Source organism: Prosopis cineraria, unplaced genomic scaffold, assembly GCF_029017545.1.
Source record: "Prosopis cineraria cultivar Desert tree isolate PC_DT_omini unplaced genomic scaffold, ASM2901754v1 PC12, whole genome shotgun sequence".
NCBI classification, from domain to species: Eukaryota; Viridiplantae; Streptophyta; class Magnoliopsida; order Fabales; family Fabaceae; genus Prosopis; species Prosopis cineraria.
The window spans coordinates 41,507,179-41,532,851 of NW_026555343.1; the positions used below are offsets into that span (position 1 = coordinate 41,507,179).

At 35.6% G+C, this 25,673-nt stretch overlaps 2 protein-coding genes across 16 annotated transcripts; one reads left to right on the top strand and one right to left on the bottom strand.

Annotated features, from left to right (window-relative positions):
* Nucleotides 1-1,307: 1,307 nt before the first annotated feature.
* On the top strand, nt 1,308-25,122 carry LOC129288152 (serine/threonine-protein kinase ATG1a). Of its 9 annotated transcripts, none has more exons than XR_008587935.1 (14): nt 1,308-1,917; nt 2,034-2,151; nt 2,428-2,486; nt 8,579-8,643; nt 9,158-9,251; nt 9,322-9,402; nt 9,509-9,620; nt 9,796-9,850; nt 9,942-10,237; nt 10,324-10,676; nt 11,259-11,556; nt 11,644-11,714; nt 12,997-13,194; nt 24,734-25,122. XR_008587935.1 is itself a non-coding variant. In XM_054924565.1 (14 exons), exons 1-13 carry the CDS (start codon nt 1,672-1,674, stop codon nt 13,191-13,193), a joined length of 2,049 nt encoding a protein of 682 aa, XP_054780540.1. In that variant the 5' UTR covers nt 1,308-1,671; the 3' UTR covers nt 13,194; nt 24,734-25,121. The 9 variants fall into 9 exon arrangements, 7 of the variants coding, with proteins under 7 accessions (XP_054780540.1, XP_054780542.1, XP_054780545.1 ...); XR_008587936.1 differs by lacking the exon at nt 24,734-25,122 and adding an exon at nt 13,322-13,458; XM_054924565.1 differs by having other exon boundaries at nt 12,993-13,194; nt 24,734-25,121.
* LOC129288151 (protein LATE ELONGATED HYPOCOTYL-like) lies at nt 14,100-24,496 on the bottom strand. Of its 7 annotated transcripts, none has more exons than XM_054924558.1 (8): nt 24,234-24,495; nt 23,827-23,855; nt 23,385-23,597; nt 22,988-23,099; nt 22,722-22,783; nt 16,253-16,474; nt 14,736-16,154; nt 14,100-14,656 (listed from the first exon to the last, which is right to left on the bottom strand). In XM_054924558.1, the coding sequence occupies exons 3-8, from the start codon at nt 23,448-23,450 to the stop codon at nt 14,264-14,266; spliced, it is 2,274 nt and encodes a 757-aa protein (XP_054780533.1). In that variant the 5' UTR covers nt 23,451-23,597; nt 23,827-23,855; nt 24,234-24,495; the 3' UTR covers nt 14,100-14,263. The 7 variants fall into 7 exon arrangements, with proteins under 7 accessions (XP_054780533.1, XP_054780536.1, XP_054780535.1 ...); XM_054924561.1 differs by having other exon boundaries at nt 14,736-15,445; nt 15,605-16,154; nt 23,385-23,855; XM_054924560.1 differs by having other exon boundaries at nt 14,736-16,073; nt 23,385-23,855; nt 24,234-24,496.
* Nucleotides 25,123-25,673: the final 551 nt, after the last annotated feature.

Consider the following 25,673-nt stretch of genomic DNA (forward strand, 5'->3'; position numbering starts at 1 on the left):
GTAAATGGACGAATATAATTTTTGAAAAAGCCTTTAGGTTATGGGAAAAAATATTTTAAACTTTTATAAGGTTATAATAAAGTTTCCAAAGATTAGATTATGTTGATAACCTTCATTACTTACTTTCTCTGTTAAAAAATATAAGAGATTTTTTAAAGAGTTGAATATCAAAAAATATAAAACAATTTTAATCTTTTAAAGCGTAATTATTTTTTTTAAAGTATCCCTTTTAATGAATAATTTTATATTTATTATAGGGTATTTAATAAGAATAAATATAAAAAGATAAATTTAGTTTAAAAATAGATAATTACTTTATTAAAAGTGAAATTTGATTAAGAGTATTTTATATTTTTTAATGGAGGGAGTATATATTAAAGATGTTTATATCTAAAAAAAAGTTTTCAACAAAAAAAAAAGTTATTCATCTGAAAAAATATAATTTGAATGATATCATGATTTTTTTTAGTAAATTAATTCAAAATGAGACATAGTTTTACAAATTAAAAATTTATAATATTATTTTTAAAATTCTTTTTTGTTATTTTTGCTTAAATTTAAAAGGATAGGAATAAGCTAGTTTTTTTTTTAATATAATATAGAATTTTAAGTTTAAATAAAATATCTATTATAATTTATTTAAATTTTGAGTTATTAAAATGCATTTCCTGATTTATAATTTGTTTATTGTGCAAATTTAAAAGTTAAAATTTAGTTTTTGTCGTTAATTAAAAATAATTTTAATCATTAATTAATTAAAAAGTAATAGAAAATGACTTTGATAAAAAAAAAGTTTTGATTCTTTTTTTCGTATCATTATCTATAATTTTATATTTTTTATTTAATTTTTTAGTTTTCTGTAATTTTTTAATTTTTTATTATAATTTATTTAATTATTTTTTATTATTATTTAATTAATTAATGATTAAAGTTAATTTTTATTAACAATATATGTTAGATTGCATTATTTTTAAAAATTAAATAAAGAATTTATATAATAGATGAGCTTAATGTTTATGATTTTATGGTGTTATTAAACATATAATTTAAAGGGTGATTTACCTTAAAAATAAATAAATAAATAGAATAAACCAACGGTTATTATATTTTATAAAATGATTATATGATCAATAAATACTAAGTTTATAGTTCAAATAAGATCAAATTAATTTAAATAACAAACCCTCCCCCTTATTTTGGCCCCAAAAAAAAACAAAATCTCCCTGACGGATAATCAATTTTTTTTTTTTTTTTACACTAACACATAGTAATCATTTTTGTTAGCCTCCAACGAAAAAACGGCTTTCATCATTTTGTTCTGTTTAGAATTCAGCAATGATCTGGTGAGTATATCGCAGATTTGCAGATAAAGCACGTCAGCAATTCCCCATTCTGTCAAAAGTGCGTCTCGGGTTCTTAATATCGGCGGAGTTTCTGCAGAAAAAACATATCCAAACGACAATGAAAAGCCTTCTTCATTCATTGATTTCTTTGTCAGCTTCATCATCATTTATTTTCAATTTCAGCGACAATCTACAAATTCACCAGCATCATCATCATCATCCAATCCATAAATTTTAGTTATTTTTAGCCAGACAATACCTCTGGGAATTACAACGAAGACAGTCACAGCCCCAGTTCGTGGCTCGGGTCATCCGGTTCGGATTCTTCATGGATTTCGGGGCCCCCAATCAGCCGCGCCTGGTCGGAGAGTACATGCTGGGACCGCAAATCGGGTCGGGTTCCTTCGCGGTGGTGTGGCGCTCAAGGCATCGTCACTCGGGTTTGGAGGTTGCAGTTAAGGAGATTGAGAAGAAACAGCTTAGCCCAAAAGTCAGTGAGAATCTGCTTAAAGAGATTTCTATTCTCAGCACCATCAATCACCCCAACATTATACGATTATTCGAAGCGATCCAGGTAAAGTCTTGATAATTTATCCGTTTTCTTTGTTCCATTTTTGAAAGCTTCTTCAATCTCATTGTTATTTGAGCTGTTTTGATTCTGAGTGTAATGTTGGATGTTTGGGGTTTAAGACCAATGATAGGATTTACCTTATTTTGGAGTATTGTAATGGTGGTGACCTTGCTACTTACATTCATCGACGCGGAAAAGTTTCACAACCCATTGCACGGCATTTTATGAGACACTTAGGTGAGTAGACTTCAGGCGGATGTTTTACTTTTTAGCATTTTCTAGCATATACAATGATCTTTATTTGACCTGGTAATTGAAAGATGGTCCTTTCAGTGATTTTCTTTAGCATATGCCATAATAATAAGGTTCATTTATCCAATTTATTTGGATTTTGCAAATGGTTTGACGATTCTGCATATACTAACTTGATCCTCTAATTTACCCTCCTGGCCTCCTCTGTTGTATATAAAATTATGTTGTGAATTTCTAATTTCACCCTGGGCTTACTTGTAGCTGCAGGCTTGATGGTACTCCAAGAAAATCACCTCATTCATAGAGATCTAAAACCTCAGGTACCAGAGTGAATCTTTTCATAGCTTGTACGGGTATATCTTAATCTCTTCTTTCTAATAATTGTCAGCTGCTTATTTAGTTTATGTTCAAGTACCCACCTTTTTATTATTTATGAGGTCCAATCTTTGTACACAGAGGACAACAAATATGCAAGTTGTGGAAAGTTACATTGATTTTGATTAAGTTATTTATTTGTTTTATTTTAATTAAGGTTTATTTATTTTTCAGTTATTTTTTGGACAATGTTTCTATGCATTTATGATTGTTTTATTTTAATAAAGAGAGTTATCTTATTTTGATTTGGGTAAAAATATCTTATTTTTTAGATTTATTTGTTGGAGCGGCAGTTTATTCTGATTGTTTATCAACTATAAATGCCATGCTGCTCCATTCTAATAAAATAAGTTAAAAGGAAAATTAAACCTTTGAATTCCTACGCAAGTTCTTTACAATTATACCTAGATTTTGCTTCAGATTGTTTCTGACCAGACTTTGTTGTGGTAGAATAATTCTGAATGAGAGATTTTAGGAGAGTAAGAGGATAGAGAGAAGAACAGAGAAGATAGAGAGAAGAAGAGAGAGAAGAGGTTAGAGAAGGAAGAGAGATGAGGGGTTGTGGATAATCCGAATTCTATTGATCCAACATTAATGATACAATTGAATAGAGAAGTATTTATAGGACCCTGAACCCCCAATGGCTATAACTCCTAACAGCTATACCAAATTAAACTAACTAATGTCAGAATTATAAAAACATAACAATAACCCCCCCCCAAAAAAAAAAGAGAGAGAGATCCTTGCCCTCAAGGATTAGTGATAACAAAGATAGAAAACTTTTGCTGAAATTGGTGCAAAGGCATTCAAGATGTTAGATGCTTCTTCATCTGGCAATTGCTTCCATTTAACTAAAATTTCAGTAATGATTCGACCGGACCCACTCTTTTCTGCAAAATCTGCTCAGGTTCGATTGTGGCTGGAATTTTTGGCCAATCAAGTGGTGGATATCCCTGCTTCACCTTAGGATCAGGGCACAACTTCAACAAAGACTCATGGAAGGTAGGATGTATTCTAGAGTCAGGTGATAAATCAAGTTTGTAAGCAACAGCCCCTATTTTTTCCAGCACCTTGTAAGGGCCAAAAAATCATGGTGCTAATTTCTAAGAACTCCTAGCGTAGCAACAGATAATTGTCTATAGGGTTGTAGCTTAAGAAAAACCCACTGTCCCACAATAAATTCTTGATCAGATTTGTGAGCATCAGCCCTTTGCTTCATCATATTGGCAGCACGGTGCAAATGATGCTTTAAAACCTTTATCATCTCTTCCCTAGCTGTGAAGGAGCTGTCTAACACATTTAGAATAGAATTGTGAGGTAAATAAGGGCAATGTAGAGGAGGAGCCTGAGCATATAAAAGTTCAAACGGAGTGGTCTTAGTTGCTGTATGAAAAGTAGTATTATACTACCATTCAACTTGTGACAGCCATCTAATCCATTCCTTGGGTTGCTCCCAACACATACACCTCAAATAGGTTTCTAAACACCTATTAAGAACTTTGGATTGGCCATCCATTTGAGGATGATAGGCTATAAAAAAGGTGTTGTTCAATATCTAAAATCTGCAAAAATTCTTTCTAAAACCCACTTACAAAAATTGGATCACGATTAGATATAATTTTAGCAAGAGCACCATGTAATTTATAAACACAATCCATAAAAATATGTGCTAAGGAAGATGCTGAATAAGGACAAGTTAAAGAAATAAAATGTGCATACTTACTCATCCTATCTATTAAAACCCAAATCATGTCCTTATTATTAGATTTAAGAAGTCCCTCAATATTGTCTATAGTAATACTTTTCCAAATTTGACGAGGTATAGGCAAAGGTTGAAACAGCTCTAGGGATGCAATAGCTTCATATTTATATTATGCACAGGTATCACATTGTTTGACGAAGTTTGAGACATCATTAATAAGCTTTTTCCACCAAAACAATGCCTTAACCTGCTGGTAAGTAGCTTGAATGCATGAATGACCCCCTTGAGGGCTAGAATACAACCATTCAAGAATTTGTTGTTTTGAAATAGGATCATGACCAATTACCAACTTCCCTTTTCTTTTTAATAAGTTACCATCCCAGGAGAAATGACTCCAAAATCCATTTTTTGCTTGAGCCTTTTGTTGGATTTCTGTAACTACGACATCCTTCTTCCCAACTCTTCTTGATTTTGTCAGGCATTTCAAGCAAAGAAATGTCTTAAATAATTTGCATAATTCTGGAAAGAGCATCAGCTACAGAATTTTCATGCCCCTTTTTTTACTGAATTTTATAATAATCCAGCTAATTTGTGAATCTAAAACATCTGAAAGGATGTTTTCTGTTTCTGTCCAAGCAAATATTTCAGGCTTTTCTGGTCTGATCAAATGATAAACTTCTGCCTTTCCAAATATTGGTGCCAACAGACTACTGCCAGCACCACTGCCATCAGTTTCTTCTCATAAATGGAGAGTTTTTGATGTCTCTCAGTCATACCCTTGCTAAAATAAGTAATCGGCTGTCCCTCTTGCATTAACACAGCTTCCAAACCCACTCCACAAGCATCTGCCTCAACTATAAATTGTTGTGAAAAAGCAGTAAGTATGAGAACAGGTGCTGAAATCGAAACATCTTTGAGTTTATTAAATGCTTCAGTTGCTTGTGACCATTCAAACCCATTTTTCTTGAGGAGAAGGGTTAAGGGCTTAGTTAAAATGATAAAATCCCGTATCCTTTAATAAAGCATCTGTATTACCCCATCAAACCCAAGAATGCTCTTTAATTGCATAACATTCTATGGTTCAGGCCAATCAGCTATTGCTTGTAACTTCTTAGGATCAGTTCTGACTAAGCCATTTCCAACCAAATGTCCCAAGTACTCCACCTCTTTGGCAGCAAAAGAGCATTTGCTTTTCTTGACAAAATAATGGTTTTCTCTTAAAATAGAGAAAACTTGCTTCAAATGTTGCACATGGTCATTAATATTAGCACTATAAACCAAAATATTATCAAAGAATACCAGAACAAACTTCCTTAAAAAATGATTTGAAAATGTTATTTATAGCGCCTTGAAATGTTGCTAAGTCAAAGGGCATAACTAACCATTCGTAATGTCTGCTATAAGTTTTAAAGGCAGTTTTATGTATATCTTTCGGCATCATTCTGATTTGATGATGGATCTAGCTTCATAAACCACCTTGCTATGCTCGATTCATCAAATAAATCCTCCACTAAAGGAATAGGATACTGGTTTTTAATAGTCTTCTTATTTAGCTCTCTGTAATCTATGCACATCCTCTATGTACCATCTTTCTTTTTAACCAAGACAATTTGAGCTGAAAAAGGGGAAGAGCTCTCTTGGATAACCCCTATTTGAAGAAGATCCCCAACTAATCTCTCAATTACATCCTTTTATGCAACGGGGTGTCTGTAAGGCTTCAAATTAATTTGATTGGTGCCCTTTTGTAAAACAATTGGATGGTTATGGCGTTCTCTAAAAGGTGGTAATCCTTTAGGCTCCACAAATAGGTCAGAAAAATCTGTCAAATTGGCTGCAATTTCTGCTGGAATTTTTTCAGGAGCTTGAAGATAAAAATTTTGCAGACTCGTTGGATGCTCTATAGCAGGTTGTATTAGATAAACCTAACTTTCCCAAGAGTCTCTCCTCCCTAAATGCTTTGACTGGACTACCCTCAATTGATTAGGAATGTTAGCTTAGAGTTTACTCAGCTTTCCTTCATACTAGAAAAACATAGTGAGGGTCTCATAGTTCCAAAAAGTATTCTTAATGCTTTTCAGCCAATGTAACCCTAAAATCATGTCATATGAATGCAATTCTGAAATTTTGAAGTCAAAGGTAAAATCCAAGCTCTGCATGTGCCATTTGAAACCCTTCCACACCCATGCATTTTTAATTTCTGACCACCAGCAACTTCAACCCATCACTCGTGAATATTACCAGGTTGCCACCCTAACTTTCTTACTAACTCCAGATCTAAAAAATCATGCGTGCTTCCACTATCAATGAGAATTTGGAGCTGTTTTCCGCCACAGTAGCCCACAATCCTCATTGATAAAGCGTCGTCAATTCCTTCTATTGCATATAATGGAATTAAGGGTGACCCCTCTTCTGGACTATCATTATTTTCTGAGTCCTCAGTTGACTTTTCTTCATCTGTGTTTTCTTGAATTTCAATGAAATGGAGCTGCATCTTCTGTCTTTGGGGGCATTTATGGTCTCTAGAAAATTTTCCATGGCAATCAAAGCACAAATTCTTGCTTCGATGTCCAGCTTCTTCCTCTGCAATCAGAGTTTTAAAGGTGTTACTGCCACTTTTTGATGAAGAATTATTAATTTTTGGAAGAGAAGAGGATTTTCCCTTTTGCTGGGCCCCACTGCTCAGAAGGGCATTTTTATAGGAAGGCCAAGTGGTCTGATTCAACAGTGATGAAATATTCCTAGAAAGAGACGCATGTGATGGAGTCTTGCCACCCATCTTTTTTTTTGCCAGGCATTGAATCGAGATTTCTTGCATGTGAGCTAGCGATTGAGCCTCTTGAAGAATCCTCAGTTTAAAAAGATGCATAGGTCCTGCGTATTCTTCCATAAGTCCTTCCAAGTAAGCATCAACAAGATAGTCCTGGGAAAGGTGGAGCTTGCATGCAATGGCATTGAAATCATCATTATGGTCTGCCAAAAACCCCTTTTGGCAAAGTCGCATCAAGTTGCTTATAGGTCTTTCATGTACAAGCCCGAATCTTTCTTGAAGCCACTCAACGTACTGCTTCTAAGTGGGTTCAAAACCACCCCATGTTTTCTCTATCATGGTGTGCCATGACCATGCCTTATTGTCTAAGTATATACTTTCTGTTCATACTTTCTCGTCTTCTGAGGTGTTGTCCAGTTCACAGAAATGCTCACATCGCATAAGCCATCCCACGACATCAGACCGGAAAAACTTAGGAAACTCCATTTTTGTAAATTGGGTCTTGCGTGTGTGCTCATTTCTAGTGCGTAAATCATCATCTCGGTCCTGATGACTTTCTATTCTAAGATTGCGCCTTCCTCTTCTTTCATGATTAGGAGGGCCTTCTTCTCTTTCTCGTATAAGTAGTTGTAACTGATTAGAGATGCCTTCAACCATCTCTGTTAAAGTGTCCATCTTTTCGAATCTTTCTTCCAATCTTGTGACACAATCATCCATCTCTTGCTTTTTCTGGTTTCTGGTTTGTACCATAAACTGTCTGTGTAAGGAGAAGATTAAAAAGAGCCGATGGCCAAGGATTGGCTAGCTCTAATACCACTATTGTGGTAGAATAATTCTGAATGAGAGATTTTAGGAGAGTAAGAGGATAGAGAGAAGAACAGAGAAGATAGACAGAAGAAGAGAGACAAGAGGTTAGAGAAGGAAGAGAGAAAGAGAGATGAGGGGCTGTGAATAATCCGAAGTCTATTGATTCAACAACAACGATACAATTGAATAGAGAAGTATTTATAGGACCCTAAACCCCCAACGGCTATAACCCCCAACAGCTATATTGAACTAAACTAACTAATGTCATAATTATAAAAACATAACAGACTTTGATATAGGTTTTAATTTCACTGTCGTTAGGTTATTTAATAAAAGATATATGTGTGTGTGTGAAAGAAATGACAATAATTCAGCATTTGTCTTAAAAGATTATGTGTCATGCTTTTATTAGAGAACCTGATGGCAAAAATTTAAATTTTGTACATAATTTTTCTCCATTTATTATAGCTTTATTCCTTTATCTATAGAAGCTGCATTGTGAAGCAAAACTATAGTTCTAATTCCTTAGAACAAAAATGAGTCACTGCTAAATAAAGCGATGTAATGAAGGAAGAATAAATTACTGACTTAAATATCAAAATTTGCAGTGCCATTCTTAGTTCAGAAACATTGCTGATTTAGAATCTTTTGTTAACTTGATATGGGGAACTTCTTTATGATCATCTGTAGTTGTTTCATAGTTACTATTGCTCATATTTTAATATGTTAATGTCATGATTCTATATTTTTGGAACTTGCAGAACTTACTATTGTCTAGCACTGGAGGTTTACCACTTCTAAAAATAGGCGATTTTGGTTTTGCAAGGTAGGATAGCTCTGTAAGTGGTTTAACTTTGCAAATTGGGTTATTATGTTGTTGATCATTTTTTTTGGCCAAAATGTTGTTGATGATTGAATTAAGCACATTTTGTGGGTGTGAATTTACACATAAGACATTTTTTTTTTCAGTGAAGATCAGCTTTTTTAATGAATATTTCTTTATATGCTCTCCCTCATAGTTTTATATGGCAAGCAGTCAAATGACATTTTTTATTTTATTGGTTTTGAATATTTTTTACTTCAACATGATTGCGATCATTGTTTGGTTGAGTAATAAGGAACTCAACACCTTTAAAGCAAGGTCTTGAATTTCAGCCTAGATGGAAAAATCCATGTCGGGAGAGATACCTCCCATTTGGGGCTAAACATGACTTGTATTTAGATTAGTTGGCAGCATCAGATACTGAATGGTTTGTTACAAAAAAGAAGAAGTAGAATGTGAAGATATTGGAGTTTTTTTCCCCTCCGATTTGGTAAGTCCTGATTTATGGATGTCCTAGGTCTCTCACACCCCAAGGGTTGGCAGACACGTTATGTGGTTCACCATTGTACATGGCTCCAGAGATAATTCAAAATCAGAAGTATGATGCCAAGGTGATGAAAGATAGAATGACATTATCACTTGCAGATGTCCCCCTCTAATTATTTGATTTTGTTGTTGCAGGCTGATTTATGGAGCGTTGGAGCCATATTGTTCCAGCTAGTGACTGGGAGGCCACCATTTGATGGAAATAATCAATTGCAGGTTTTGTAGAAGGATCACAATTATTGTTTTCCTTCAAGAATGATGAAGACAGTATTTCCTTGTTACTGGAAGTACCTTTTTCCCCTGATCACTTTTTGTGTTGCAGCTTTTTCAGAACATTTTAACATCCACTGAACTGCAGTTCCCACAAGAGTCTTTGAATGAGCTACATCCAGACTGTTTGGATCTTTGCAGAAGCCTGTTACGTCTAAACCCAGGTATCGATGGCAGCTGCATGGCCTGCACATATGTGCACTATCTTATATGCTTATGGCTGTGTGTTTGTGTAAAGGTGCTGGATCTGAGATTGAATATGATCAGTCAGTTTATCACATTTTATATCATTTAGAATGCATGCAGACAACTTCTCTGAAGTTGAACTGTGATGTGCAGTTGAGCGATTGACATTCAAAGAGTTCTTTGGTCACAATTTCCTGAAGGAGCCCAGGTTATAATTTACTAGTAGTTTAAAACCTTTCATCTTGTATACCTGTCACATGTTCTTCCATGCCACAGTAACATCTCATTAATTCATATAGGTCAATTGTGAATGTTGAACGGTCTTCTGTACAACCACCAGAAAGATCAATGTTCCAGCAATGTGGTAGTATTTCAACATCTGACAAAAGGCCTCATTTGCATTCTGCTCTTCATCTGAAGAAATCAGTAGATGACCCAGTGGTAATTAGTTCAGCTGTCAATGAGACTGTGCTGTTACAAAGAAAGCATAGTGGAAATACTGCTGACACCAAGAGTGTTAAGGGCATAATTTCAAGAATTACTTGTGATAAGCAGGGACTTGGTAATGTTGCTCAATTGTCAGACCAGCCTCAAGGTCCAATACTTTCTATTACTATGATCTTGTAGTTTCATGGCTTTTCACCTGTTTTTCCTGATCCTTTTTATTTTCATTTTATTTAGCTTCTCATTTGATGGAGTCCATTGAGGAAGACTATGTCCTAGTTCCTCACTTTGCATCATTGGAGGTTTCCTCTGATTACTTTGAGGCATCTACGCAAGATAATATCACAAGCAGGGTTTCTATTTGTCCTTCAAAGAGGGTTGACCTTGAAGTTGGAGTTGCAAAGCAAACGAAGGATTTAGCCTTTTGCAATGTCGATAGAGAAAAAAGGTCAAAAAGTGGTAAACTTGAGACATCCTCTGTGTTTGCCGTCCCGAGGAAAGAGCAGGGTGCATCCTCAAAGCAGCCTTCAAGTAGGTTAGATTTGTTGCATCAATATGTACAGGCTCTCTCGGCACTTTCGCAAGAAAAAGTTAGTCTTGCTCTTTTAGTTACATCTTTGTGTTAATATATTATGCGCGTTGACTTTAAAACTATGCTTGCGTTATTATCACAGCTAAATTCTTCTTTCATTCTTTCCCCTCCATTTTATTTCATGTTTCCCCTTCCTATTCGTTCTGCCTACTCTCAAGAATGGTCTATACATTCATTAGATATATGCAAATATAACGTTTACGATTCAACAATCAGAATTTCATGCAAGAAGCTCATATAACATTTTGCCTGTTAACTCATTTACTTGGAAGTATAATATAGTCCAGAACGGACTGAATGTGTAATCTGTATCTCTAATTAATAATTTCAGTGTTACTTATATCAATGCTATATCAAAACTCTATGATGGAACCCAAGCTCAAAATGATATTAAAATGATTGATAATTTTGCACCCCAATATACTCAACCAAAAAACCTCTCACGCACTCACGCACCTTACACATCCCATGTGTTTAGATGCCAGCCCATTTAGTCATGGCTTCAACAGTCTACTGGCATGTCTCTACCTCTCTCTCTGCTTTTGTCTTTTGGTTTTAGTTTAAATGGTTATTCTTGCAGTATGATGCAGGATTGTATCTAGAATCATTTGCAATCGAGCTGGTGGTTTTGGCTATATGGAAGAAAGCCCTTGAAATTTGTAACTCGTGGCTGGCCTCCATTGCTGAGGGCAAGTTGCCTGGAAGCACTTCAGGGAAGGAATCCACAATCTCAGACAGAGATGAAAGCATATCACAACCCATGCTAGAGAAAATAGATTTTAGTGATCCTTCAGCTGTGTCCTTGTGGGCCAAGAAAGGATTTATTTTTGCAGTTGATCATGCTGATAAACTTTCAAGCCTTATTCAAAATATGGATGGTAGGACTTCCTTTCTTGTTCTAACTTTATTTCTTTCAGAGGAAAAATTTTCTGCACTATGTACTAAGAATATAAAATATATTGCAGGTGCAGCTGAGATGCCATATGCAATGGAGATCATATTTCAAAAGGTACTATCAATCGGCACAAGCGGTGCTGTAAGTAGACATGGTTTTCCGGTTCAATTTTTTCTTTACATTCTTATGTCCTCTATTGCCGAGGCATAAAAATGGTGGCTATTACAAACAAATGATAAATTACCTTTTAACTTCATGTGATTTAAATTGTGTCATTTAACGCCCTTGAAGTTTGTGCAGTTATCACTTAATGATCCTATGATATTTTATATCCAAATTTTAACAAAAATAAGCATGTGAATATTTGGGCCCATTGGGAGAAGAAAGAACAGAGAGGAAATAGAAGGAGAACTCAGATTTACTAGTCTGTCAATAAGCAATGCATGATAGATATCCAGTCCTAACCCTCCTTATTTATACTGATCTAAGTATATTGGTCATTAGCAAACATAACTGAACATAACCAACATAACTAATTCCTATGGGTTAAAGGGCAAAAATATCCAACTTTTTCTCCAAGAGCACCCAATATCCTTAAGTAAACAAAGTGCAGGAGTATTTATAGACTTGTTTTAACGAGTGCAGCCTTTCCTATCCTGGTAAATTTGCCTAACATCCGTTAACTTTAATTGTTAAAAAAAGAGAGAGAGAAAGCAAACATAAGGTACAAAAATATCCATAAACTTTTCCTCCAAAATCTTCTAATATCATTAAGTCAACAACAGCCCATATAATCTTTTATAAAGTTAATCGGTATCCATATACCATTGTTGGCTTAGCGAACTAGAAGCTCTTGGAGAGAAAGTTTATGAGTATTTTTGTACCTTACGGTTGCTTCCATTTTTTTTTGTATCGGTCAACGTTAACGGACATCAAGCAAATTTAACAAGATGGGGAAGGTTGCACTCATTAAAACAAGTCCATTGGTATTATTGCACCTTTATTCACATAAGGATACTATGTGCTCCTAGAGAAAAAATTGTCAGGTATTTTTGCCCTTTGACCCAATTCCTACATCTATTTATATTTACACAACAGTATTTAAGTGGAACTTTTGTTTTGCCTCATGCTAGTTTTGGGAGTTGGGTCCCCATCAAATGTTAATAGCTGTGAAAGATTTAAGTTTGTTCAAAGCACAAGTGAAACATGTTAAACAACGACTTGTTCATCTTTTTTAACTTCAATATACTGGAATTAGTATTAGATGGGTAAATGATAATACAACAAATGACAAAGGAGTTGAATGACGCACTTTAAAACATGCGAAGACATTGATTTTAGGTCAAGTACGTGGAGTAAAGTATAACTGACCCCTGTGTTAATTATTACTTGACTAAGCAGTGATTGCCTTTTTTCTAGGTAGATGAGTGTCTGGAAAATAGAGGCAAGGCAGCTGCATCATACTCAAAAGCGATGCTTCTACTTTCATTCGTTGTGAACCAAGCAGTGCACCTTCCACTGAACCCACCATTCTCACTAACTCCTGCTAATAAGGAGAGAATTTTACAGTATATTTCCAAGCTGCAGTCACGTCAACTTCAGTCTTCGCCATCCTTCTAAGGTATCCGACATTCTTTTATGAAGTAAATAACCATTTGTATAGTAGTCCTTGTACAGTTATATGTGGGATTGCTGATAAACAGGAGCAATTTGTTGGTGAATTGAATATTGACTTTTTCTATGCCTAGGTGAGAGAAAAAGAAAAGCTTTGATTTGATAGATATGATGTACAGTGAATTTTATGACTTAGCATGGTGGTACTGTAGAGGAACTTACCTTTATTGGACGATTTTGTATATAATATTATAAATCCTTCCACATGAAATTTTCATAGTTTTGTATGTTGTACAGTTCTGATCAAGTGTTGATCAGTTCAAATCGGTTGAGTTGTTTACAATCTCACTGTCCTTGAAGGCTTTGATGAGGATTTTAGATGTTTTACGATAATACAATAGTTGAGAGTGACACAAAGTAAAGATGTGTTTGTGGTTCCCTTTTGCAGGGAATTTAGGTTTAGCTTTCTTTTACATTCATCCCAGCAGATATGGTTCACAAGTAGCTGTGGTTGAACATCTTTTTCAAATCTGATAATTTCACAATGAAAATTGAAAACCAAGGTATATTATTATGAAGGGTACATGGCACTATTGAGGAAGGTAGGGAAGAAGTCAACAGATAATTTAAAATTGAAAATTACATATTTAAAACTCATGAGGAAGCGGCTCACAATCATCCTTTTTTTTTTTTTAAAGAAAGGAGACATTAAGCTCTCCCAACCAGAAAAAACATCTATTTGTGAAGTTTGCACAAAGAGAATTGTTCTTGGATGTCAAATAATCTACAGGATGACGAAAATCACTGAACGAAGGCTTATAGATTACTTTCTATTCAAGGCATAAACGGTACTCGATGTTTCTTTTAAAAGTCTTTAGCAGAGTTTTAATTGTTGTAACATAAGTCCCGAGATAGTAAATATGAGCATGTAGAAAATTAATATAGTACACACTCCTACACAAGTTTCGTGAAGCTGCAGAATTAGAGAATAAACAATAGGTGACAAGGGGAGTTAGAACTGAAATGCAAAACCAAAGTTTTCATTTTGTGTGACTGCATGCAAATATCAAATGCGGTCAAGTGGAAGCCTCCCCCTCCAATCGCATTCTCTTCGGACGTTTCTCTTCACCTTCGTTACTAGTAGTTCCAACCCTATTTTCCTTGGCCTCCGCTGAACATCTTTTGTAAGGTTTAAACCCAGTTCGACATGCCTTAAGCTTTCCTTGTCCGAGCCCTATCGTTAAAAGTCCTTCCTCTTTATGTGTGTATTCTAAGAATGGCATGTTCTTCTTTACTCCTACCTGATCAGGACTGTATTTGTTGCTGTCAAGGTCTTCCTCTTTGTCAACCATGTTCTTCCTGTGATCCTCGTTTTTGTGGTCTTTCTGAATGTCCTTTTCCAAGAGTGGTGGTGAAAAGCTTTGTGGCAAAACCTCTCTGGAGAAGAGAGCCCGAAAGGCCTGTCGCCCCTGATAATATGAGTGATGTGAGAAGCGAAACAACTAAATATATGCATCACAGTAAAATCCAATAGCTAGATATTGTTACCTCTTCAGAGACCTCCTTCCAAGAATCAGTAGGGTTGCCAGCACTCCTACTACGGCGGTTACTGGGCTCAGTTAAGTGGTTTGCATCTGGTGCTAAGGACTCTTCCTTCCCTTTCTCATTCTTCTCTAATGCATCTGTCTCTATATCACTACTAGAGGTTGTGTTGGAGCCACATGAAGAACGGTCTACTGGTCTTCTTCCGTTGGTCTTGTTAGAATCAAGGTGCTCAGAAATTGCTTCATTCTTGTCATGTTCAGCAGCCTTAGGTGAAGTGGTTAACTTGGCATCTCCACTCTTAGAATCTGATGAAGAAACAGCTTGCGACTTGGAGTCTGAATGTTGAGCTTGCAGAGCTTCTGAATATTCTCCATTTGGCAGCTGATCTAGCAGAGGAGGATTCTCAACTGTAGTCTCTTTCTGATCTTTTCTAGCTGCTGGTGCTTCACCTGTATTCATGGAAGAAACTACCACCGCTGATGCAGGAGGAGAGGAGAAAGCAGAATGGAGTGGAGCACACAAGGGAAGCAGTCCATGGGCTGTCCACCATGCAGTTGCAGCAGCCACAGTAGCAGCTGCAATAGCTGCCATACTTGGAGGACAGCTAATTTGTCTTGATGTGAAACCTCCTTGAGAGGAAGCAAGAGAATCAGCTGAAGCTTCTGCATTTGCATAGGGCCAAAACGTAGCAGCAAAACTAGCTGCAGCATGGGCTGCAGGATTTTGCATTAGGGTGGAGACAATGAGGCTTGAAAATGTGGAGGACATGTGAAAAAATGAATGGCAATGATCTTGACTACAGAGAACTTGCGGGAAGGGAGGACAAGCAGGAAATATTTGATGACTAGGACATTGAGGTGTGTTATTCTTACTTGTGTTTGACGTAGCTGAATCTGTGAAAATATTAGGTTGCCCACTAAGCTCTCCCACAGGCTGAAATATAGAGTCTCGTAATAGCATTTCTTGGGGAGGGTTTTGTGCACTTGTTCCCAGGTTCCCATCAAGACCGTGCACTGGGACATGCCTTGGGTAATTCTGATTGTCTTGTATCCCATCTGTTGTTAATGCACAATTGAGATCATCTGTTTTCTGACTTGGAACCAATTTCACACCTGAAGCATCAGAACCCTCCAACTTAGAGGCTTTTGTCTGTTCTGGTTTTCCATCATCTATTTTGCACTTCTGATTTTCAAGTTCAATAGTGACAGAAGAATCATTTGTTTCATCTCGAGTAATTCCCACTCTTACTGAAGGTATGAACTCCCTTAAAATGCATGAGTTTCTCAGTGGTACTGACAATGAAATTGATCTGTTTTTTGCTGAAGATATAGTGGAACAGGCCTGTGGAATAGCAAATACTCTTGAGCAGTTCTCATCCTTATTTTCAGTGACATTTATTGGTCTTTCATCTCCATTACATTTCTGAGAGAAGTAGAAAGAATGTATAATTGAACTGAAAGTAAAAACTGCGGAAATTTGCTTGGTAAGTGAAACTTTGAAAATAAGAGTGAATAAGTAACCTCCGGAAGTGGTTCTTTCTCTAAGTCCAGTGCTTGTTTACCATGCGGAGGTGAAACTGACGTTAGTTTGCGATCCTTTGCTCCATTATGTGATGCTGGAGAGCCAGTACTGGTCTTCCGAGGATAAGGATTAGTTGGTTTTCTTTTAGGCCGTGGAGGAGGGATGTCAATGTCAAGAGCTTGACCTATTGGAACACCCTTTTCAAGGGCCTCTTTCTCCAGCTGAAAGTTAAAATTGTAATTGGATTATCAGCAAGTGATGTATCTTAAGAACAACTCAAAATCACTGATTGAGGCGTCTGAGCAATTTTTTTATGTGCAGTCCCAAAAGTGTTATAAAAGAATTTAAATGTCTGATACCCGGTATTTCAGCACATTCATGCATGACTATTGATATATCAACGCTTTGGCAATGGTGCAGCAAGTGAGATTTTAAAGGAAGCATGCATTGCTGGTTGTGTGTGTGTGTGTGTGTGATTGCCCTTGTATGTAGTTTTGAAAGCCAAAACACCACGCTATATTAAAGCTGAGAAAAGAAAACCTACAGAATCCTTCTCTGATCATGTTTGAGGAAAAATCTCCTTTAGTTTTAGTCAAGTATAACCCAAATAAAGTGGTAAATGACCAGCCTCAGAAAATTTATGCATTATTATATGTCTTCATTTAATATTACTTATGCACAAACATTGTGCCCAAAAAGAAACAACTTATGCACAAACATTACTAGAGATTTGGATAGCAAATACCTTTTTGAAGGAAGACTGATATATTTCTCTTAAAGCTTCAGTTTTCCATTAAAACTGATCTCTTGAGCAAAACTATCTTTTAAACTCTTCATCTCTAATTTTTGGTGCTTTATAGAAAATTTTCTATATTTATTTTGTAAGAGGAGAAGAACCGCTCTAACTCTGAACAAGCTCATTATTTTGGCTGTAGTGTCTTCAAGCATTACTAATAACTACTTAGAAGTTTTGCATCTTTGTATCTTGTATAAATTTTTTTGTGATATAAAAGCAATTCCTTAGCCTAAATATTTGTTTTATGAATTAATATATTCTTAAATATCCCTTATGTTCTTTTTCTTTTTCACATTTAAACCAATGACATGCTTCTTTCAAATGTCAAGCGTAAAATTAATAGAAGCCAATGCCAATAATATTAGATTGGTCTAAGCAACCCCTACAGCTACCTCATCATCTTTGGTTTGAAACCAAATATATCTAAAGGGAAGGAAAATGAGAGCAAAGAAATAATTAAGGAATAAAAAGTGAGGAAGTAGAAGTTTTCTCCTCTCTAGTTATATTATTCAGTTCTCTTTAAATGGTGTTTCATTCTCAGATCATACTTAGGATTCTATCCTAAAACATCCTGTCAGAGCGCTAAAGTCTTGTATCCATTTACTATATGATAAAAGAAACTAGATAAAATCTTATATCTTTTGCAAACATGGTGTGGTAGCCGTATGCTCAATTCTACTCCTCACTTCGAACGTGCACCTACTGCCTCCTTGCATATGCATTGTTAATCACTAACATTCCCCCCTCTTTGTTAGTTCTTGACGCTGACTTACTTAGAAGCTACCGAAGAGCAACAAATGACCCAATAGCAAGATATATATATATATATATATATGTATGTATGTATGTATGTTCTCATTAACATGGTATGTTTTACCACTTTAAATTCCACGTTTGTCTTTATATACCTTGTAGTTGTTTAAATTCTTTGCTTTGATGATCATCCTTAGATATAGGACTGCAACAACTCATACGCCTCAATTAGATTTCATAGAATAGCTGTGAAACCACCTATCTATATTGTTCAATCATGCACCCTTGGCCTTTGCCTCTGCAAGACAAAACTCAAGAGCACGTGGCTACCTGCAACGGCTTAGAAAACATGGTTCCATTTTTTTTTTATTGTCACGTGCTGATGAAGCCTCCATCCCTTGATTTTTTTGGCCTTGATTATTTACGAGATTAGGCAAGTTGAATGTCCTTACAGTCTTGAGATTTTCCAACTTCCCAACTTCCATGTGATCCTATTACACTAGCTCCACAATTGAGATTCACTTGTAGCAAATGTTCATGTTTTCCCATCATGAAACACCCAGGGCACTAGATTACTTTAATATCATTGATCCTGCAGTCCCAGCCTCCCCCCCACCCAAAAAATAAAAATAAAAATAAAAACCCCGATTTCACACCTGGACTATATCCTGCTCCCCCACTATTAACCCAGTCTAGTTTTTTTTTTTTTTTTGGACCAACTTAACCCAGTCTAGTTGAGTCCTGTTAAAAAAAAAGGGATGAGAGACACAGAAAAAAGTACTCAAAATTTTCATGCAATACTCTTGCAACTCCACTCCCACAAAACACAAAAGCTTATTTTCCCCATTTATACAAAGCTTCATAACCCTTAAATTTTCTCCTATTTAATAAAGTTTACTGAAAACCATAACCTGCACTTTTTCAAGAACATTAATGCATATATTTTTGCACGCAACACTGGACTCACAAAACTAAACCTAGAAATTCTAAAACTCATTAATAATATTAACCAACCTATAAATTTGAGTTTACATTTCCCAACACTGCTCCTTAAATTCAAAATTTTCTTTATTCCATAACATGCTTTTAAACTTTCAATATGATCTTTAGTCTTCAATGTCTTGATAAAAAACTATCTGCAATATGATCTTGACACTTCAAATACTTGATCTCCATTCTACCGTTTGCAATATTCCTCATCTCGCTTTGTGAGCTTCCTTTATACTCTTGCAATTCAAAAATCTGTCACAGATATTTATGAACAGCTTTTGCAATAACTCCACTTGACAAAGCTCTTGGAGCTTTAGCTCCTTCTTCTTCATGAGCCATTTAACTGAAGGTTGGATTATTTCCCAGAGGAAGCATTTGCCTTTCAAATTCAACGTGCTACCATGAACCAAGACCTCTAGAATGAGTTTCAATCTTGACAGCCGGAACTTTATAGTTTTTACCCTGTATAACTAGTGTAAATATTAGTCCTTTACTAGCTATAGCTATGTTACGGTTGTACTGCATATTGTACTACATCCTGTATAACTCTACATAAGATTAAAATTTAAAAGTTAAGACTTTCTCAATTGCGTGGTCTAAAACAATTGTGTCTCCTTTTCCTCATCTATATTCTTTACGATATCATCTCTTGCTGTGACTCCCTCCAACAGCACCTTCCTTTTTCTTTCCTTGATGGTGCTTCATTCCAGTCCTTGGTCACCCCTTGGTCTTTTCTCATACTACTCCACAGCTATCTAATCAGTTCACATGTTGCCAAAGGCACATGATGACTTGATGTCATCCTCACCTTCCTTTGGCTTATTAATGTTAGTTTGCTCATGGTTTCAAACTCAATGTTAGCAACTAAACACGAGGGGTACACTCGTTGTGGGAATTAACCCAGCACCTCATGGCATGAGCTAATGATAACCATGCAACACGTGTTCACATTCCCAACGGCACCCATCTCTTTCAAGAGGATTTGCAGCATATCAAGCCAATTGCACGATACTGAGTTTTTGCACTAGAGTTGAGTAGCAACCACATCTCTCTCTTCCAAATACTAGAATGCTGTCAGAATTGGGTTTCATGAGAGAACCAAACATTGAAATTGGTTGCCACTTACTAGGGAAAAGATTCAGTCTTTTTGTATTGCCCACTTGGTCTGCCCACTCCAATGACCAACTAGCAAACACTAAATCTCTCCGAGGTCCTTAGATTAATTACATTTGTAATAAGCTTGGTCCATATGACATATACGCACAAGCTAAAGATGCAGTGTCGGAATAGTGTATAGATTAATCCTTGTACTGGCTGCCCTTCAGTTATATTACAGATGGGACTGCACCTTGCATTGCTCTATATATAAGATAGAATTTCTCAATTACATATTCCAAACAATCGTGTTTCCGTTTTCTTTTCAAATTCATTTCTGTAGTAGCGCAATTAGGGGGGGGGGGGGGACTGGTTTGAGCGAGCAATCAAATTGATCACTTGACCAAACCAGCCCCCCTTTGCTGAAGTGGGAAAACTAACTCTACAGAAGAGAAAGCAATTAGAAATGACTACTGATGCTTTCAACGAGCAATAAAGCAAAGTAACACACAAGAAAGTCCTTCTGATTTCTTCCAGTCATCCTGCGATATGTATATAATTTAGTGGTCTCAACACAAAATCCCAACAAATCCAAGCAATACAATAAAGTCACTCTGAACTATAGGCATCCTCTGCTATCAGATAAAATTAGTTATTTCACACCACCACAAAATAGAAGCTGGAGGATTTCAAATTGCTCCTTTATCTCATAAGCCTAATAAGTAATAACCCAGTGCTACTGATCCCAAAATTTTCTCTCCATCATGTATAATCCAAAGATCTCAGGGAAAAAAGAAAAGGAAAAAACTACCAAATCAACCATATCCTTGCCATCAAACAGTCCAATGGCTCCCTGCCACACTTTCCTTGTTACAGAGTACACTAGCTTTGAGTTCTGATATTTTTTCAAAATTTCCTACAACCTCTGGAGAAAATTTCACCCCTGGAAAGACAGAGGTCACTGAAACTTATCCAGTCACATGAGTAGATATCAAATCAAACTACTAATAACAGCTATGATCAATTTTGGTGTCCAGCAGATCTTTCACAGTTACCAGTACTTGTATCATGTCAACAGTTTGACATGAGAACAAAACTCTAAGCATAAATGACTCCTAATCATTTAGACATCTTAAAACCAAAACTTCATCCAAGAATTCCAATCAGTGAGCAAAAGGGACTAGGAAACCAACCTTTCTAGAGAGAACAGATTTTAAAATCGCACCTCCAGAGTAAAATAAGTGACCAGTCATACATCATTCAACTAGTATTTCTCGTCACCCACCTCCAAAGATCATATAAAGATCTGTTAATAATCTGTCTCTAAACTCTGAGATTAAATCAGCAAACTATACAGGGCCAGCATGTACAATCCCTTTGCAAAGAAATTGCTAATGCTAAACTAATTTCTCTAAATAACCTCACTTAAAATTTGAACAAACAAACCTCCTAAGTTACAGGGAAAAAATAGTTTAAAAATCTTTAATAAAGACGAAATATTCTCGAATAATTTCAGCATGGAATTTAAGGAAATAAATATACATCTCAATGGGTAGTTATTACCCCCCCCCCCAAAAAAAAGGGAATGTTTCCAAGTAAACTAGTGTTTTAATTCCAAGTTCCAACAATCTCAAAAGTAATTTCCAAATAAACCAATGGCATCACAAATTGGCGGAGAATTTTGAAAATCTCTAAAACTTACCCAAGGAAAGTTAATATAAATGAAATAAAAGGGTCTACTACTTGTGCCCAACACTAATGTAATGAACCTGAGAAAACGAGGACTATCACCTTGAATAGGACTATAAATGAAATATAAGGCTCTTGCAATCACCAAGGATATGATAAAGTACCAAGTCACAAACTATTTTGTTGAGTGCATTAGAAACTACCGACAAAGTTATATTTAAAAAATATATATATATATATATAAACAATCAAAGACATTGGTATATGAGAAAAGACAATTTTTTTAAATAAAAAATATAATTCCACTGTTAAATTAGTAGTTCAGGCTCTCCTGATAATAAACATAAATTAGCAACTTTAGTTATCTACGTTGCCAGTGAGACATTTTAATCAGGATGCTAGAACAGAAAGTGTAATCCAACAGGGAAAACAAAAAAATTTCATATTGTTACTGATAAGTTTCAATGACAAACTGAAAACCCCATGACAATATTCAGCCTTATGTAAGGCAAACTAATTTCTAAATTCTCAAATGACTGCGTCCAAAATTATACAACACATTAACACTTGCAATAAAATAATTACACATTCTTATTTCATTATTAATTCTCCGTTAATTAGCACAAAAAAGAAGTATCCTTGTTAAAGAAAATTGGTCATAAACTTTTTAACATAGACAAAATGGCCATTAATTACAAATCACTGTCATTTTCTCTATACATCTCTTTGTTCTTTCTTACCAGTTTTGTTTGCTGCATTTCAGTTCATTTATTCGACTGATTTCTTATGCAACTCTTACTTGAAAAATCATCATTTAGCACCTAGCCAAACTATTGGTAGGAGTTGGAAATTTTCTTGGTTAATATATTTTTCAAAACCTTAGTTGAATTTCATACAGAGAGATGGTCATTTATTAGAACTTTCTCATATATCATTTGCATCTTGATTCCTCTATAATTTCAAGTTCATCAGGGCAGTTAAAACAAGGAATTCTTGGTGCAATTTAGATGGAAATGTTTTTTGATTAATTTGAATCAAACATGATATAAAAATGAGAAAATATATATCATAAATAAATCAGCAGAAGATCAAAACAGAGCACAATTCAAATAAAGCAACCAAAATTTCATATAAACCTAGGTAACCTTTGAAAAGAATTTCTGCGCGTGGCTCCTGATTTGCACGGCAGTCTTTGTTCCTATATGCTCTGCATGTCAAAAGGTAAAACATCACAAATGATCGCTGGGTTTACTGTTAATAAAATAAATAGAGACGTCCAAATCATCTTCTCATAAAAGAATTCAGAGTAATGAATCTGCAGAGCACTTTTACTGTGTACTTCTAAACTTTTTCTGCATATGAAGAAATGAACAGAAGGGAAGACCTGTTTCAGAAACGAGAAAACGATTACCTTCAATACGCTGCCATGCTCTCCCATAAAGCTTTAAGGCTTCTAGAAACCTATTATGCTCCTCCTCAGTCCATCTTTCTCTTTGCTTTGTGATTGTATAAGGTTTTCTTGTCTGTAATTGCCAGTTATCTACTTAGAAAATACTCAGCTTTACTATTTCCCTTGTTTGTAGTCTTATCAACAAAACATAGCAGCAAGAAAAGAAATAAAAACTTAATCTATCATAATAACCTTACCATAGCAGCAAGTAAACAGTTTTCTTGTCTATGATTGCCAGGTTTCTACTTAAAAAACATTCAGCTTGGCTAATTCCCTTCTTTGTCTTTTATGTGAACAAAAGATGGGAGCACGAAAATAAACACAACCTTAATTCTTCATAATACATTATTAACTTTACCTTTTCTCGGCCAGATATTAACCTTACCTTAACAACCACTTCTTCTCCTGAGGAGTATGCGTCCATTATAGGACCTCTGCAGCAAGCGCTGCTTTAGATCTTCCCTGACGAGCAGTGGATAAAAGGAAGACCTCCTTTCATGTTTGGCAACATGAAACACACTGAATCGTAAAGCCGTGGTGATTGGAAGCAGAATCTGATATAGTGGTGCTACTGCAAAAAAGAAAAAAAGGTAGAAAAAATGGCAGAGATCCGTCTCTGTTTGGTATCAGCACTGATAAGCACTCCAATTCACAAGCAGCGAGGCTATAGTTATGTCATACATATTATCCATAACAATCCAGAAACCAAGGGAAAAAAAAACTTAAAATTTCAAGAATCCACCGCAACAGAGACGCTTCTCCAAAACAATAAAACAAAGTTGCTTGATCAGAATCCTCACCAAAACAACGAACCCATACGTGCCAACACCTTACAATCACGTGAACAAGCAAAAAAGAGATGGGAATATAATCAGTACATTAAACAACCATTCGCATCTTCAAATAAATATAAGTTGTGAAAATCAAACACATAATCTAATCAAGAGTCGAGCTAACTTGAATGCGTGATATGTTAAAATCGAAAGTATCAGACAGCAGAGTAAAACATATAATTAGTATCATAAACGTCCATAATTTAAAATCAATAAGAGCCAGTAAAATCAAATACAATATCAAATGAAGAGAAGTGTTAAGTGATATGTTGGCAACGAAGGTATCATACCGTGAAGTAAAACATACATTTCGCTGTTCATTTTTCTTCAATTTCTAGGGAACTGGACAGTAAGTACGCAAAAAAGTTAAGTACCTCGGCATAAAACCATGGCGGTGATGAAGAACAAGAATATTGGGGGTGCGATCATGCATGTAAAAACAACAAATTCACCGGACGCTCCCCTGAGAACTCATTTTCGGCAATGGGAAGAATTCGAATCTGAGGAACTTTGAGATAAGAGAACATAAGGAAACTGAAAAAGTGCAGAACGAAACAGAAGCAGAAGCAGCAATAGTTTATTAATCTTTTCCTCTGTAAGAGGCCCCTCCACTACAATTTACCGGAAACTACGACGCCAAACAGTTCGGAGACTGAGAAGCAATCTCAGCCACTAATAATTTCTTGTGTTCGGTATTTTATTTTATTTTTTGTAAAAATTAGGAGTCGTTTTTATTTGAGGCTCGCAAGGGGGGAAGGGCAAAGTCGTCAAACCATTTCTCTTTGAATCACGCCACGTGGAAGGAAATTAGTGGCGGATGTTGCACGTACCCCAGCTTGCGCTTTTCCTGAATATTTTTTGCTTTCTTTTTCAGAATTTGGTCTTCAGGCTCAAATGTCATCCACAAGCTCTCAGTGAGTACGTAAAAGCGATGCCAGCGTGCGGGTCCCAGAGATTACGTGGCATGAGCAACCGCTTGCTCCGGTTAGAGGAGTGCAGACACATGCTTTGTAGTGGTGAGATTTTCAGCCAACGTGGCGTTTCGCTTTTAAGAGACCGGTACGTGGCGTTTGATCGCACTAACTGCCTAACTGTTTGGCACTGTGATCCTTATTGGAGACACGTGGGAAGTGTGGGTACGATCTTGATACTCGTAAAGTTTGTCCTTTTTTTTTTAATGGTTCATAATCAATGTGAACCTGCAATGTCGCCTGAATTATGTCCGGTGACAACTTGTTTAGGTACGCATAAAAATACGAAATCTTATTTTAAAAAAACTTAATAAAATCACAACATTAATAATTAAAGGAAAATTGTCAAGAAATTCTTCTTGGTAGGGAAATTGTTTTGAAGAATCAAGGTCAATTTAAGTAAGAATTAAAAGTATACCAAGTTTAATTATCGCCTCTCATACCAAATCTATAATCTTGTACGTAAGTCTATCACTTTGCATTCTAAATCTATAACTTTGCACACCAAGTCTATTATTACCTTGCATACCACAGAGGTGCAAATCTCATGAAAATACAATATATTATCTTAAAGTGATGGTTTTTATGAAAGTAATAATATGAATAATAAATTCTTCAAATTAGAAGCATGTAAATTATATAAACTTTTTGAAGACTAACATATAACTTTATTAGGGCTTGTGTGTAAAGTTATAAGTTTGGTGTGCAAGGTAATGAGTTTGGGAGGCAAGGTGATAAGTTTGAGATGCAAGATAAAAGGCTTAGTGTACAAGGTCATAAGCTTGAAGTACAAGATGATAGATTTGGAATGCAGAGCCATGGATTTGGTGTATAAGGTGTAAT